This window comes from Pollicipes pollicipes, unplaced genomic scaffold (assembly GCF_011947565.3).
Source record: "Pollicipes pollicipes isolate AB1234 unplaced genomic scaffold, Ppol_2.1 Scaffold_2614;HRSCAF=3066_pilon_pilon_pilon, whole genome shotgun sequence".
Classification (NCBI taxonomy): Eukaryota; Metazoa; Arthropoda; class Thecostraca; order Pollicipedomorpha; family Pollicipedidae; genus Pollicipes; species Pollicipes pollicipes.
The window spans coordinates 16,098-30,395 of record NW_023596145.1 but is presented as its reverse complement, the minus strand read 5'-3'; the positions used below and the strand labels follow the sequence as shown (position 1 = coordinate 30,395).

Genomic DNA, 14,298 nt, shown 5'->3' with positions numbered 1-14,298 from the left:
GCACAATAACGTGTCATTTTATTCAAGTGCTACACCACCAGAGGTGAACAGAACAACGAGCACCGAGGCGTTGAAAGCCGCAGCTAGCCATCCGGCCTGCAAATATGTTCATATTTAGCCTTCCAAAAAACTGCTGAGTTTCCAGCAACGTCGTAAACAGACATTCGAAAATAAACTACGCAGTGCTGGAACATTTAACAGAATAGCGGCCTTCTACAATATTAGTCTAAAATTTTACGCGGCATAATATAGTCTGCATTTAAACGGCAGCATGTGTTCAATGGAAAGCTTAAGGGAAGTATCCAATATAAACGGCATGCAGCAACAGCCGCCATCCTTCCAAGCCGTTCCTTCGAGAGCCACCCATACACGCATCGCATTCTCATTTCCAGCCTGGCAGCGGCAACCGGCCTCCACATCTAAAGACTAAAACAAGACCAGAAGCGCGAGTCTCCGGCGGCGGCGGTATCACTGGCCGACCGCGACCGGCGGGGAACGTCACAGCCCGAGCCGGCGTGCCGGCCCGGCCCGACACTCGGCGCCACCTCGCTGGCGCTCCAGCCACCATCGGGGGCCGACGGGAGCGAGCGACGCCTCGCGAGCCGCCCGAGCGCGGCGACGAGTCAGCCAGCCAGCGCAGCCTACACCTGCACACCCACGCGCACGCACACGAACACAGCGAACGACGGCGAGCTCGGCTGGCGCCGGGGCCGGAGGTGCCCGCCGGACGTCGACCGAACGTCCCCCCCCCCCTTCCCCTCCTCCGCGCAGCGAAGCCGGGCAGGTGCGTGCAAGCGAGCCGCGCCGGTAGCCGGTGCGTGGGAGCCGCGGACTGACGGAACGCGCGCGGCAGCACATCTAGGCCTCGAGAGCGGGCGACTTGGCCTCCGCATCTGGGGACTTGGCCCCGGAATCTGGGGACTTGCCTCGGATTCTGGGGACTTGGCCTCAGGGTTCGGAGACTTGGCGTCGGATTCTGGGGACTTGGCCTCCTCCGCCGGGGATGTGGCCTCCGCAGATTGGGACGAGTCTTCAGGCTGCGGTGGCTTGGTATCAGCTTCGGGAGATTTCGGGTTATCTGGCTGCGCGGGTGAAGACGGAGACTTTGCTGGAGATTTGTTGGGAGATTTTGTTGGCGAAGACGGACCCGTGCTCTGAAACAGTCATCGGGCACCAATCATAATACAACCATTCGAAGCCATAAGCAGGCGACAACCAAGACAGCACCAAGTTTGCCAGTCATCCCAATCATGATGTAAAGACGAGCTCTCCGTCGACTGCGATGAATATTGATTTTCTACTTGCATAATGTGAGGTAAGGAAAATTAGATAGATGTGGAACAAATCGTCGGTGATGGGCAGGTAACAATAGCAATAACGGGGGCTTTAAAATATCACAAAATATAAAACGCCCATGCGCTTTGTCGTCCATGTCCTCTTCACGACATCATGTGCGCGCGTGGGTTTAAAATTTTGAGTCGAAATGTGACAACAGTGCAATTGACATTTTGCTTACATACTAAGAACATGAAAAGCATACGACAGAAACTACTCGTGCTATTTTCCATCAGAAATTGCCATCATGGCCAGAAAATCACCGTCACTGAGCTGTGGCAGGTCCATTGACCGGGAGTACGTATGTGTGCCGCACGGGTCGAGATATGCCGGCTGGCACAGGCGGCACAGCTGGGACTGGCTAGCGGCAGGCAGGTCACCTAGTACACCATGGGCAGGAACCAGCGCAGATAGTGCAGCGTTTTGAAGAGCAGCACGAGGTAGGAGGCGGGCGAGGAGTGGACCACGTTCGCCATGCACGCCATGGCCAGAAACTCGACGTTCTCAAACCGGGGCACTTGGGGCTCAATGCAGATCACCTACAGGAACGGGTGCGAGGGCCACAAGTTAGCAACGCCTTTGAAAGATACCGAGGAAGCTTCAGATCCAGCCACCGTGCTCCTTTTTCGAGTAGGCTATCATATGGTCACAACTTTAGCTTGGCGTTAGGATAAATGCAACCGGCGAGGAGCGGCCCCCTCCCGCTCCCCCTCAATCCACGACGCCCACCACCAGCGTCGATGCGCAGGTGCCTTAGAAACAGGAATGGAAGGAAGTGGTTTCCATGTGTCGGCGCTGCGCATTTTCTGACGAGGAGTTATGCGCTCGGGTCGGAAACTGAGCTGTTCATCTGCGCTGTGTGCATGAATGTTCGTCGATAAAGACATCGGTCACGTGTGACGTGTCCCAAAGCACCTACGCACACACACACACATGTTGAATTTGTTGAAGGCTGCCAACACAACCCTGTTTGTGCTGCAGTTCCACACCGGGTTTCATGCACCCTCTATAATGAGCTAAGAATGACGGCTCAAATTTGCATACGTGGTGCGTATGCCACCCCAAAAATAAAGGTCACGTCCTGTCGCATTCTCACGTGCTGTCGGTAATTGGCATCGCGTCTGAGAACATGGCATACTTCGTCAGTCAGGTAAGGGGGCAGCAAAGACTGTACAAGCATGCGGAGCTAAAGAAAAGAGTACAGAAATCACGTTCAGTCAAGATTGCTATTAGCTTTCCCTCCAACCACCTGAACATATGGATGTGCCTTGAATGTACAATCCAAAAGGACCGACGGCTCTAAACACTACAGACAGAGACTTGAGGTGCTGATGTTAGTAGCGGCCAGCTGTTCACCAGGGCCTGCAGGCTTGTAAGGCGCTATGTTAGTAAGCCGAAATCCACCTGTAAAGGAATACTCACCGTCAGAGCCGGGCTCAACCCCTCACCGGTTCCGTGGCGTCATCTATCGAGCTGGCCTGAGACTTGCGCCTGCTACGGCCCTCGCCAGAGCCAGAGCTAATCTGGCGAATGTACTCAGTGTCGTTGAAGATTTTCTTGTCGCCACCTTGCGGCTTGTGTTTCACGTTATCCAGCGAGCCAATCCTACTGCCCACCGCGGACATGTCAATTTTGATGGATTCAACCTGAAAGGGCGGCGGCCCGCAGGGCATGAGTGCAGTGCAGCCGGTGCAGTCGCCGCATGCTTCTCTCGCGAGGTGCTCCTCGCAGCCCAAACACATCCAAATATAGCATGACCATACACCGTGACGTCATGTTCTGCACGCAGCACACAAAAATGACCGCGTGCCGTGTTGTGAGGTGCTGCAGAAAACGAATGCCCGTCTCTGTGTGGCGATACCGTTGGACGTTGAACGCATCACAAACGAAGCACATGCCATACCCGCTATTCTGGTGGTAACGTGACGACCAAAGTGGGTGAACAGCCGTGGTGGTGACTGAGAACATATATCAGCTGAGCAGGCGTTCTTTTCAGCGGTCACAACTTCCAACGTGGTACAAGCTTCATGCACACAGCATACATAGCATGTTTTGTTGAACGTTGGCACATCAACCACATCATGCTTGAATGTCTTATGATTTTACGGCTGATCAGTGTAAAACAGACACTTAAATGTGACACGTTGGGGCAGGTGTAGAATGAGAACGGGCAAATTTTCAGAACACTTTACACCAGTGCACCAGTGCCGTGCGTGAAAACATCCCAGACATTCCGTGGCATTCTCCAGCCAATACCGGTGCACCCCTCTGTCCGAGCGTGACCCCTAGCGACCTCTGTGCCCAGTGGACGCCACCTCGGCACGGCCAGGTGGCACTGCCAGCCGCCACCGTTTGAGCAAGTGACGCTGCCTGCAGCTCGGAGGCAGCCAGGTGGCGCTGCCATCGTCAGGGCATACCTTGACATCGCCGCCGCCCGGTTTGTGCTGCATGTTGTCCCGCGAGCCGACCTTGGGTGCAGCGCGCTCCTTGAACTCCAGCTTCTGGTTGCTGACCTTGACATTGCCGCCGCCCGGCTTGTAGTTCGTGTTGCCCATGGAGCCGACCTTCGACTCCGACTTCCACTCCAGCTTCCTTGACTCGATCTGCAAGTACAGTGCGTTGGTCACACGCGTGCTTGACTGCCAGTGAGGTGGAAGCGAAAGGGAGGGTCCGGAGCAAGGGTGGCTGCTCGTTATCACGCTGGGAACATAATAAAGTGGGAAGCTCGGAGGGTCATGTGGCGGGATCGTCGGGGTCCCAGGCCCTTTGCAGCGCGCACGTCCAGCCGTACCGAACAACTGTCCACCCGAGGCACACTAAGCAGCTGGACTATTTTAAAACTGTTAATAAATCCGAAGCACACCTATATGCGTGTACCCGGACGTCCCTTACGGAAAAGGAAAAATGTAAAGTTGTCTCCGATCTCCTCTGACTTTGGGCTGAATTCCCGCGAAATTCTCAGCATTTAGTATAAACCCATTCGTTAACGCGGGGAGGGCATGGGCTCCGTGTCCCCACCCCTCCCTCCCCTTTTAGCCTCGTCCCGCACACCTATGGCAGCTAGTCCATAAAGCGAACTGATATTGGCATCACCAGAACACAGGATCCTCATCATGAAACGCACCCAAACTTAGATCAAATCATCACTATTATGCGGCTAGTTTTCTCACATGATGTTGGGTGACCGAGAATCTGCACCTATCCGATGCACAGCTATAATCATTCACCGCTTAAATTTTATCTTTGTAGTGCCGCTACCGGTTTTGTAATTAGACTTTATGGGTCTATCTGATTTACAATTATAATTGTTTGCCTCTTCAATGTTTACCTTTTTGGTGCCACCACCGGGTTTGTAGCTAGACTTCGCCTGGATTTTTGTCGAGGCCTTGCTCACGTCGATTTTGTGGCTTTCGATTTTGATGTTCCCTCCACCGGGTTTGTAGCTTGAATTTGCCAGAGACCCGATGCGAGATTTGACGTTCTTTATGTTCGGCGAAGCAGCTGTCCCCACTTGCACCTTGTTCATGGGTACTTCTGAAACGTACCGGAAAGTACAGTAACACACGTCCCACGGGCGACACAAGTTATCTATACAGCTTGAGTGTGCTGCGGCGCTCAACGTTAAGCTAGGACCCCAGTCCTCAGCTTCGTGATCAACTACAAATTGGAGATGAAGTAAGTCCATTTAACTTCAGTATTTGATTGGGGGCCATGCCTACGCATATACCATTCGCTCAAATATTTCAAGGTGTTAAACGAAAATACCTGGGGAAATAACCTATACATTTTTTCAATGCGGACTCACACGGACAATTCAATCTGTGATATCAAGCGCCGAAAGCATATACATGGCCATTATGTCATCAGAAAACTCAGCTAGCATTGGCTTACTTTCTCTGTTCACGCTGCACAAATTGTCTGCATAGTCATAGCTGGATGTCCCCAGGTCCGGAACGCGGGGTGGTGGACCGTAAGCTATCGTCCCGGACAAAGTTCGATACACAACGGGACGGATATGAGGGCTTTTCATGGCCAACAAATCAACGATAGGTGCAATAAAATTGTTTTACATTAGCAATTGACAAGGAATTTTAAATTGTTCCAAAATATTACGGATTTCCATGCCCTACTACATTGACAGGGAGTTGCTGTTCGGTATTTCTGGGATTAACATGAAATTCATAACCTTTTCTTCTAATCCAACACGTGACATAGGCTTCAGGTAGTTCATCTGCGTGCATAACTCCCAAAGCGGATTCACAAAATACCAAAACAATCGTTATCTACGAGGCATCGTGTTCAATTTCCATACTGGCACGTCAACGTATCGACCAAACTTAAATATTGATATGTTGACGCGGCATAAACTGCGAAGAAAGAATACGATTTTCCACAACAGCAATGGATTTGACCCCATACAGCTGAGCTCGATACTGAATTTCACTTAACAGTGCACTTGATCTTTTTCAGAGACGCCTTCAACTGCCAGAGATACGACTGAAAGCTCATGAGCGTTGCACTTGCGCCACCATTGCTCGTCCTCCTCACCGATTCAAACATTTAAATAAAAAGTATGAGGTCGCAAGACATCAAACTTGCAACATTTGAATGCACTACCGGGTGCCAACAATTTCCATCGCTTGCTGAACAGTTGCCTCCTTTTTCGAGGTTTCTGGGTAAAAACACATCAAAACAACTTTCATATATTTGCCAGGTTAAACTGAGCACGCTAAGAGAGGAGTTCATTCTGAAAGTGCTCTATGCCAAAACAACATCAGCGTAGTGCATACAGCTTTACTTTTCTGGATGAGCAAAGGAACGAGGTTGTGACGAAATGCAACGGATGAAAGATCAGCAAAGCTTATGGTGACGTTCTTGTGAAAAATTGTGCTGGCAAGATATTTGCTTTCTTTAACCCGTTCGCAACCCTGTCTGAATACCGAGAAATCGACACACTCACGCCAACGATTTTATTGCCGGCAGTTTATGGTCATGCCGCAAAAAATGCGCATGCAATTACGCCTTGCGAATTAATCGCGGAGCGTTGCATATCTATGACGTGTACATCGAACTATTATTTTATTAATTGCTGAGGGTGATACTTAAGGGACTCAGCAGGGGCAGCTTTTTGGAATGTGTGTACAGTCATTTAGAAGCCTTCTTCTTATGTGCGGACGCCATTTTATTGATGACTTGGATGGCTTCCTTATCTCTACTCAACTGCCTTAAAAATCTGGCAATCTTACTTGAAGTCTGCTTTGTCTTCTTTTTCTTTTTTGACTTTTTCTCTTGGTCTTAACCATGGCAGCAGCTGACGCAGCTCTCCTGCTTCCGCTTCGGGAGGCAGCCGGTGATGCAGGCATTAGTTTCACGTGCTTCAAGATTCCCGTGGACACATCACTTGGATAGCTGTGCAAGCTGCGGAGACTGCGAACGGACGGTTCTCGACTTTTCCTCACTTTCTTTGTCTTTTTCTCGTTCTCTTCTTTTCATCTTTCGTTTGGTGTCATCAGGTAGAGACATCTTGGAATTTATACTTTTCTGGGACGGTGACCGTCTCTGATTCCGCGAGTGATGGTGCGAGGAGGAGCGTTTTTTTTAATCTTGACCTGAACGCCGGTACTCTTGGTAGGATTTTCGTCAATTTTGCGTGGCAGACGAAGCAAACCTTTTCTCGGACACTGGAGAGCCTAACCGCCCGGCAGAGCTGTGCTGAGTAGTCAGCGCGTTCTGCCCAGAGGTGGCCCGAGCTCCAGTCAGGCACGAGGGCTTTTCAATGGGGACGGACCGAACACGGTCGGCCGACCGCACGCGATGCCGGCTCTCTGGCGGCGGCGGCGACGGGCTTCCGGGGGGTCGACCTGAGGCGCACTTTGGCCTTCTTCCACTCCATGTTCTCCGGAGTTTTCTGGACTGGTACCGCTGTCTTCTGTTCTGGCTTGACAGCGCTTTGTGGGGGAAATCGGAGGTTTATCTGTATCGACGGGCGGGTTGGTCCTCGGAGACCGGATCGGATGCGTGTGGCGCAGAACTGATGGACGTCTGACAGTCCGGCTGACTGCTGGTAGTTTCGGCGGCCTTCTTGCCCAAGGCGTCCGTCTGAGTCGTTGAGTGGTGTCTGGAGATCACAGTGGTTGCCGATCCCGATGACTCCTCCACGCTTAAACCACTAGCAGCAACGAATGTTTGCGTGTGCTTGGAGTTTTGTGGCGGCTAGTTTGAACTTCGTAGCCAGATACTGCTGTCGGCGAACATTCCTGCCGCGGGCCATACGTGGTGGGCTGCGAGCAATCGATTCAACACTGCGCTGGTTTTTCTATGGGATCGGTGTCGCTGCTGTCTGCCGCTATAGAGAAAGGCCTCCGACGCCCGTGGAGATGCCGTCTTACTGCGAGACCTGGATCCTCGCTTCGGCGATGTAACAGCATTGCTGCTTCGCGTTTGCTGAATCTGTGTGGTGTTTGCTTTCTGGTTGGCTTTCACGGTGGTCAATCCCCTAGAAATTTCGGCATCAGGCTTATTCGGCTTCAGATGGTACTGTGCATGCAGCGCAGTTCCCTGACTATGAGCAACCCTTCTCTCACAGTTGGCACTCGCTGGTCTGGTTGGCTTGATTGCTGAATTGTTTTGAGATCCTCCAGAATGTTGCCTGTTAGGACTTACTCCACGACAACCACCCGGCGGTTGAAATCCTCGCGACCCTCTCCTTTTCTATCTCTTTGTATTTCTCCCTAACATGCAACGGTAGTGATAAGTCGTTTGGGTCTCTCAAGTTCGCGTACACATACTGTATCATATGTTTGCCACGCGCATCGTTCGCTTTAGGTAGTAAGTTCCAGGTAGCGGCACATTGCTGCCAGCAGATGCCGGCCTTTCCAGATTGGTTCTTGGAATGGAGTAAAGTGCCTGACCTGAGCTAGACTTCGAACTTTCGTTCTGAACGTTCTTCTGAAGGTCATTCGAAGAGACCCGATTTACCACCTCTGGTGCTGCTTGGGGAGTATGGCTGGATGGCGAAAGAGCCATCCGTTTCCTTTACAGATAAACAATTTATCCGATAGATAATGGATAATTTGTACGCCAAAAGAAGGCCCAAAAATAAACCACAGCATATTGATAATGATTTGGCCTCGTGCGTCACATAAGTCCGCGTACTAAACTAAAAACATTGAAAACAAAGCCGCTCACGTGTGCATTTTGATTGAGCGCTGTCATTTGACTGAGACAGATTTGATGATCTGTCTTGATATACTGACTACTTTGATAACCGTTACTCTGCTATATTTGTGAGGTACCTATGTAAGTACTTACTTTGCTGACGGCGATTTGCAGTTAATATATCAACGATGCATTCGCATCATAAATGTATCGCGATACGTCGCTTACCTATAATGTGGGCATCAAACTGTTATTTGATCGTTTGTTGAATGAGTGCTGACGCCAGTTAGATTAAATGGATAATTTCCTGTATGTGCTGCTTTACTATTTTCGCAGCTCATCTAGCTCATGGTCTTTGGTACTGCGAGCATGTAGGTCAAAATATGCCAGCCATCAATGTACTAGGAGCTATTGGTTAAACGAAGAGCGTAAACAATCATTAAGATCGATTATGAAAATATTCAACTGAGTGCTTTCATGGAATGGCATCACGATTGCCTCATACCTTCCTTTAACCTACAGTTTCCTTTGCATTGTAGGCCGATTATTGTCGGATGAGAACTTACAATATGACATGGTTGGGTCACTGTCTTGAAATATATCATTGCTAATTGTTTTCATTTTTCGAGCAAAACAGCCTTTGTGCTCCCAAGATAGCAGTAAATATTGCTCATAGCCATGCATCTCACATCATTATTGTCACAAATAGCTTGTTTGTAGCCCAGAACGCATTACTGAAAATCCAGCACGCTTGCCGTACGAGCATTGTATAGCGGTTCAAACTTGTTTATGGCGTAACGGGCATATAATGTGCAACCGTATTTCAAATGTGATTAATATAATCGTATTGGATCTACACGATAATCACCATGACGATTTTTACACAACGGATCCTACGGTTTGGTGGGTATCGGGACGTTATGGCCTGTTGAGTGGGGACCACACGACCTGGAGAGAGTCGGGACCTCACGGCCCTGCGAGTAGGGAACCACACGACCTGGAGAAAGTCGGTACCTTATGGCCCGGTGAGTGGTGACCACACGACCTGGAGTGAGTCGGTACCTTATGGCCCGGTGAGTGGGTGACCACACGACCTGGAGTGAGTCGTGACCTTATGGTCCGGTGAGTGGGGGACCACACGATCTGGAGAGGGTCATGACCTTATGGCCCGTTGAGTGGGGGACCACACGACCTGGAGAGAGTCGGGGCCGTGTGGCCCGATGAGTGGAGGACCGTACGCCCGGGAGAGAGTCGGGGTCCGTGAGCTGGCGGGTGCACAGCATGTTTGTGTTTAAAGTGGCCTAGTCGATGTAGCGATTTAATATATATATATATATATATATATATATATATATATATATATATATATCGTCACCGTACAAATGCCACTAAATGAGTCACTTACTTTTTTGCTTCTCTTGAGATGTGGCCGGCTGGACGCGTTTGGTCGGAGAGCGGCTCTTCTGAGGGGAAACTGATTGGTCGACATCCTGTAAAACCAGAAGAATGTAGCAAACAACCAGCAATCTTTGGAAATCGGATTATACATGAAATGAATCTACGCCCTTGGCATTTGAACGTACAATTACGCACGTTTCAGACTCATGTGCTCGTATTTTGTAATGAAAAGCTATCCTTGGGTATGCAGTATAGCTGCTGGTGCGCCAATCAGTCAGATTAATGGAGCTTGGTTGAAAGGCTTCGCAAGCCTGCGTTTTATGAGTGTATTATCTGCCACAATAGATGCAAGGTACATGCATTGGGCCAAATAATACGTTAATAAGCTGGGTAACAGGTCAAGAAAATATCTAAAGCAAAATCCAAGTTTCCAGTAATATAAACACAACAGTATTTTGGTTCACGTTTTGCTCCTTCCCGTCAGGTCATCTGAAATTTTTGCATCCTGATCAAAACGATTAACATATTGCCAGTGCCGTCATAAGCATTATACTAGGAGGCCTTCAGAGCTGCCAAGTGCTCCGAAAGACAGCATCGCAATTGTATTTATTAAGTAATGTTGAAAAGCTACTGAACAAACCATTTGGATCGCGCCAAAATGGTATTAAATGTACACACTCGCATGTCATTAGGTCAAACACCTGTATTTGCACAAGTACTTTCTAACTTATCGTGCTAAAGAATATAAAATGTGCAGCTGTCTGTTAACACCATGTTTCCAATGAGAGCAAAGCACCCGCAAAAATGATGTCACAAAAATATGTATCATGAGATGTCAAAGTCTTCTACACATGTTTGTATTGCTGATTGGGGTTAAAGGGCGCGTCGACCACCATGGTCGTGTTGCGTCTATTTCTGCGCATTTAAAAGCATGCTGATTTTGGGTGATTGGGGTCAGTGAGTAATAAGATAAAGGTTCTACACCTGTCCTTCAAAACAAAAATCGTTAGTGCCAGAAACAGGTAGATCAAGGTGGTAAAAGTTCAATGAATATTATTTTCGGGGGGAGCTTCATCAGCACGGAATAACATTTCATATTGTGCAGTGATATCACCACGTGTGCAGTGATGCCACCACGTGTGTAGTGATGCCACCACGTGTGCAGTGATGCCACCACGTGTGCAGTGATGCCACCATGTGTGTAGTGATGCCACCACGTGTGCAGTGATACCACCACGTGTGCAGTGATACCACCACGTGTGTAGTGATACCACCACGTGTGCAGTGATATCACCACGTGTGCAGTGATGCCACCACGTGTGCAGTGATGCCATCACGTGCTTTCTACACACGGTGGCATCTTAAGTAGAGTTAGCTGACCTAATGCTGTCCGTCTATAAGACACCAACACAGGTATCTCACGTAGAACATTTAACGTGTGATAAAACAGTTGTTATATTTTACATATCAGATTTACTGTAGAGCGTTAGGTGGTCGGATATGTGTGACACATAGCTCTTGACACAATGATGAAGTCAAGATATCTGGTCTGAAGTGTCTAATAATGTTTTATATCGATTATTTTTCCTTCTACAACGCTAATAATTACTAATTTAGTGAATTTAATGAGCAATGACGCAGTTCCTGTGATCCTATGACTTCTGTGCAGCTCACATAAATGCACAAGACCGCATTTCAATATCAGAAGGGAAACACATTCAAGTCCCTTGCATTCTCAAACATGACCATCATAAAGTACCTGAAATTCGAGATAGGGCGCGCTCTTTCACTTTCCTTTTAACGTCCCCGGAATACGAATAACTCGGAATCTGTAGTTAAAGCGTTCATAAAAGCAAAAGGTGAGAGCAGCAAGAAAAGGCAAAGCGTCGCCGCATCATATGTACGTAAGCAGCTCACTTACCTTTCCTTCGTCCACACCCGAGTCCCGATCAGCGTCTGAAACCAGAGCAAAACGGTCAGATTCAGATAGATTTTTATCGCAGAGATAAGCACTGAGGTTTCCGAACAACCAGTGCGGTGTGAAAACCGAAAACTGCTGAGCAGCCCTGCCTACAAAGCTTCAATGACTCGTTTCCAATGCGGCATCACTGACGAAACCTCCAGCTTCCGAGAAGCGATCTGCATAATCCTGAAATTGTTGCGGCTTAATCAAGGAAACCGATAGTAACCAAGCAACATGAAATTACAGCTTGAATCGTGTGCAAAATAAATGTACGAATGCACCCATAACGAGCTGCATTTGATGTTCAGAAATTTCAACTCGTGTCCATTTAACAAGGCACACGATCCAAAGGCGGTTATTTCCTCATTGCCTGCACTACATGTGTCACATAAACAGGATGAAACGGCGATAAAAAAGCATGCATATATATATATATATATATATATATATATATATATATATATATATATATATATATATATATGTATATATACTCGCATGTCATTAGGTCAAACACCTGTATTTGCACAAGTACTTTCGAACTTATCGTGCTAAAGAATATAAAATGTGCAGCTGTCTGTTATATGTATATATTTATATACATACATATATATGCATGTATATATATATATATATATATATATATATATATATATATATAAAGCAGTCCATTTAGCCCGCCAAATTTGGCGTCCCATGCTTCCTTATTCCGGTACCCCTCATGTTTTAGTTAGTTTTAGTTCATCTTAGCATAATTGTAGTTATGTTTATCAGTATTGTGCCGATATACCGAACAAAAATGCAACAAAGTGTGTTTTTCCTCCTTCGTTAGGTCTCGGAAGGCAGCCCAGCATCCAAAAATGAATGGCCACAGCCACGAAGAAAACGAGCAGCAGTGCTGTGTTAACTCAGACTCGGAGTTACAACGGTTGGCAGAGCAACATCGGTCATCTTGATGTTTGTTGGCTGTTTTCTCGTATAGAGAAACAGATAACTCTAATATGAACAGGAAAATCAGCAGACGTTTCCCTCTGTCTTATCAGCAGACCGTGAGCCCTCTTCATTGATGTGAAGAGGAATCCTTCACGAATGTCGTAAACCATCATCTAGCGGGCCCTCAGAAAAGACGACGCAATGTTAATCATTTTAAAGTTTTTTTAAATACCGGAACCAACGTGAAATACCGACACCTACTTACTGTAGCCATGTCGTCCAACAACTGACACAATTCACTTGGTCCCGCAACTTCACGCAGCTATGTGCTTAAGTGCTCGCGGGCATCTAAGGAGAAACTTAATTCGTATCATTATTTTTATGGCTATCTGGGAGGGTACCCGAACGTGTAACATGTGATGCCATAGAAACGCGGTCGTATTGGTTGCTGGTAAAAATAGGAGGAAGACCGGCGTGCGCAAAAGACATATGTGAAGAAAGATCCAGCCTAACCTTGATCTTTCATGAACAGCTTCGATAAAATATGTCGCAGTTCAACTTGCGTAATTGTACAAAGTCATAGACGTCGCAAATCTCGCACCGGCTAGGTTAATTATAGCCTTCATGGAGCTTAAAACCATTATCACCAAACATCCTGCGCTTGTGTTACCCACGGAGGCATAAATTAAGTTATTGAGGAAACATTCTGTTCTGCGATAGATTAAGCATTGCCTATTCGGGGACGATTGTATGGCTTTTCGAAAGCATGGGCCGGGTAAAACTTAAGCTGTTCATGTTCAACAATATTTCCCCAGAACACCCCCACCTCTTCGTTTCCGCGAGAGCGACCGGCCCCGTATCTCCTTTTTCTTGAAGTCTGCCTCCTCTTGCTTCTTCTTCTCCAGCAGCAGGGCCTGGGCGCGCGTCATACGTATCACGGGTCCGCCGCCGGCGCCGGCGGCGGGCCGCTTTCTGGGCGAGGCTCTCCTCCGGTCCGCCGATCTGCCCGTGCGCTCTTCGGCGGGCGCGGTGGTACCTTGCGCCGCCGGCTCCTCTGCTGGCAGGGGGTCGGATCCGGTAGCCGCCGCCGCCGCCGCCGCCGCCGTCGCTGCGGCTACCGCGATCGGCGCCGCCGCCAGCGCTGCCTCAGACGCGCCCGTCTCGACCTGCCCCGGTTCTGACTCCGGCTCCGGCTCCGGCCCTTGTTCCGACCCCGGCGCCGGCTCAGGCTCTGGCTCTGGCTCTTGCTCCGGTGCCGGTGCCGGCTCCGGCTCCAGCTCCGGCTCTGGCTCCGGCTCCCGCTCCCGCTCCGGCTCCGGCTCCGGCTTCGGCTTCGACTCCGACTCCGGCCCCGCTTCCGTGCCCGTTTGTGTTTCTTCAGCTGCCTCAGGTCCCGTTGCTGCTGTTTCAGCGGTGGTTTCAGCCCCGGCTTCTGCTGTTTCGTCAGTTTCCGTAGCTCCCGTTTCTTCCGCTTCATCGACGGCCTCCGCGCCCGCCTCAGCAGCCTCGGC

The 14,298-nt window shown here is 49.0% G+C and overlaps 1 protein-coding gene across 1 annotated transcript; it reads right to left on the bottom strand.

The window, feature by feature from the left end:
* Positions 1-641: 641 nt before the first annotated feature.
* On the bottom strand, positions 642-13,716 carry LOC119114549 (microtubule-associated protein tau-like). The gene is made up of 8 exons (XM_037238643.1): positions 13,614-13,716; positions 11,813-11,847; positions 9,899-9,983; positions 4,664-4,869; positions 3,753-3,938; positions 2,784-2,981; positions 927-1,154; positions 642-698 (listed from the first exon to the last, which is right to left on the bottom strand). Exons 1-8 carry the CDS (start codon positions 13,714-13,716, stop codon positions 642-644), a joined length of 1,098 nt encoding a protein of 365 aa, XP_037094538.1.
* Positions 13,717-14,298: the final 582 nt, after the last annotated feature.

What these genes read in the sequence shown, in the direction of transcription:
- LOC119114549 (XM_037238643.1), bottom strand. Translation starts at nt 13,716, where the DNA reads ATGACGCGCGCCCAGGCCCTGCTGCTGGAGAAGAAGAAGCAAGAGGAG. An exon ending in CGGGCGGCGGCGATGTCAAG is followed by an intron (nt 2,982 to 3,752) that starts GTATGCCCTGAC and finishes CCGCCCTTTCAG; the next exon opens with GTTGAATCCATCAAAATTGA. An exon ending in TAGATGACGCCACGGAACCG is followed by an intron (nt 1,155 to 2,783) that starts GTGAGGGGTTGA and finishes TGACTGTTTCAG; the next exon opens with AGCACGGGTCCGTCTTCGCC.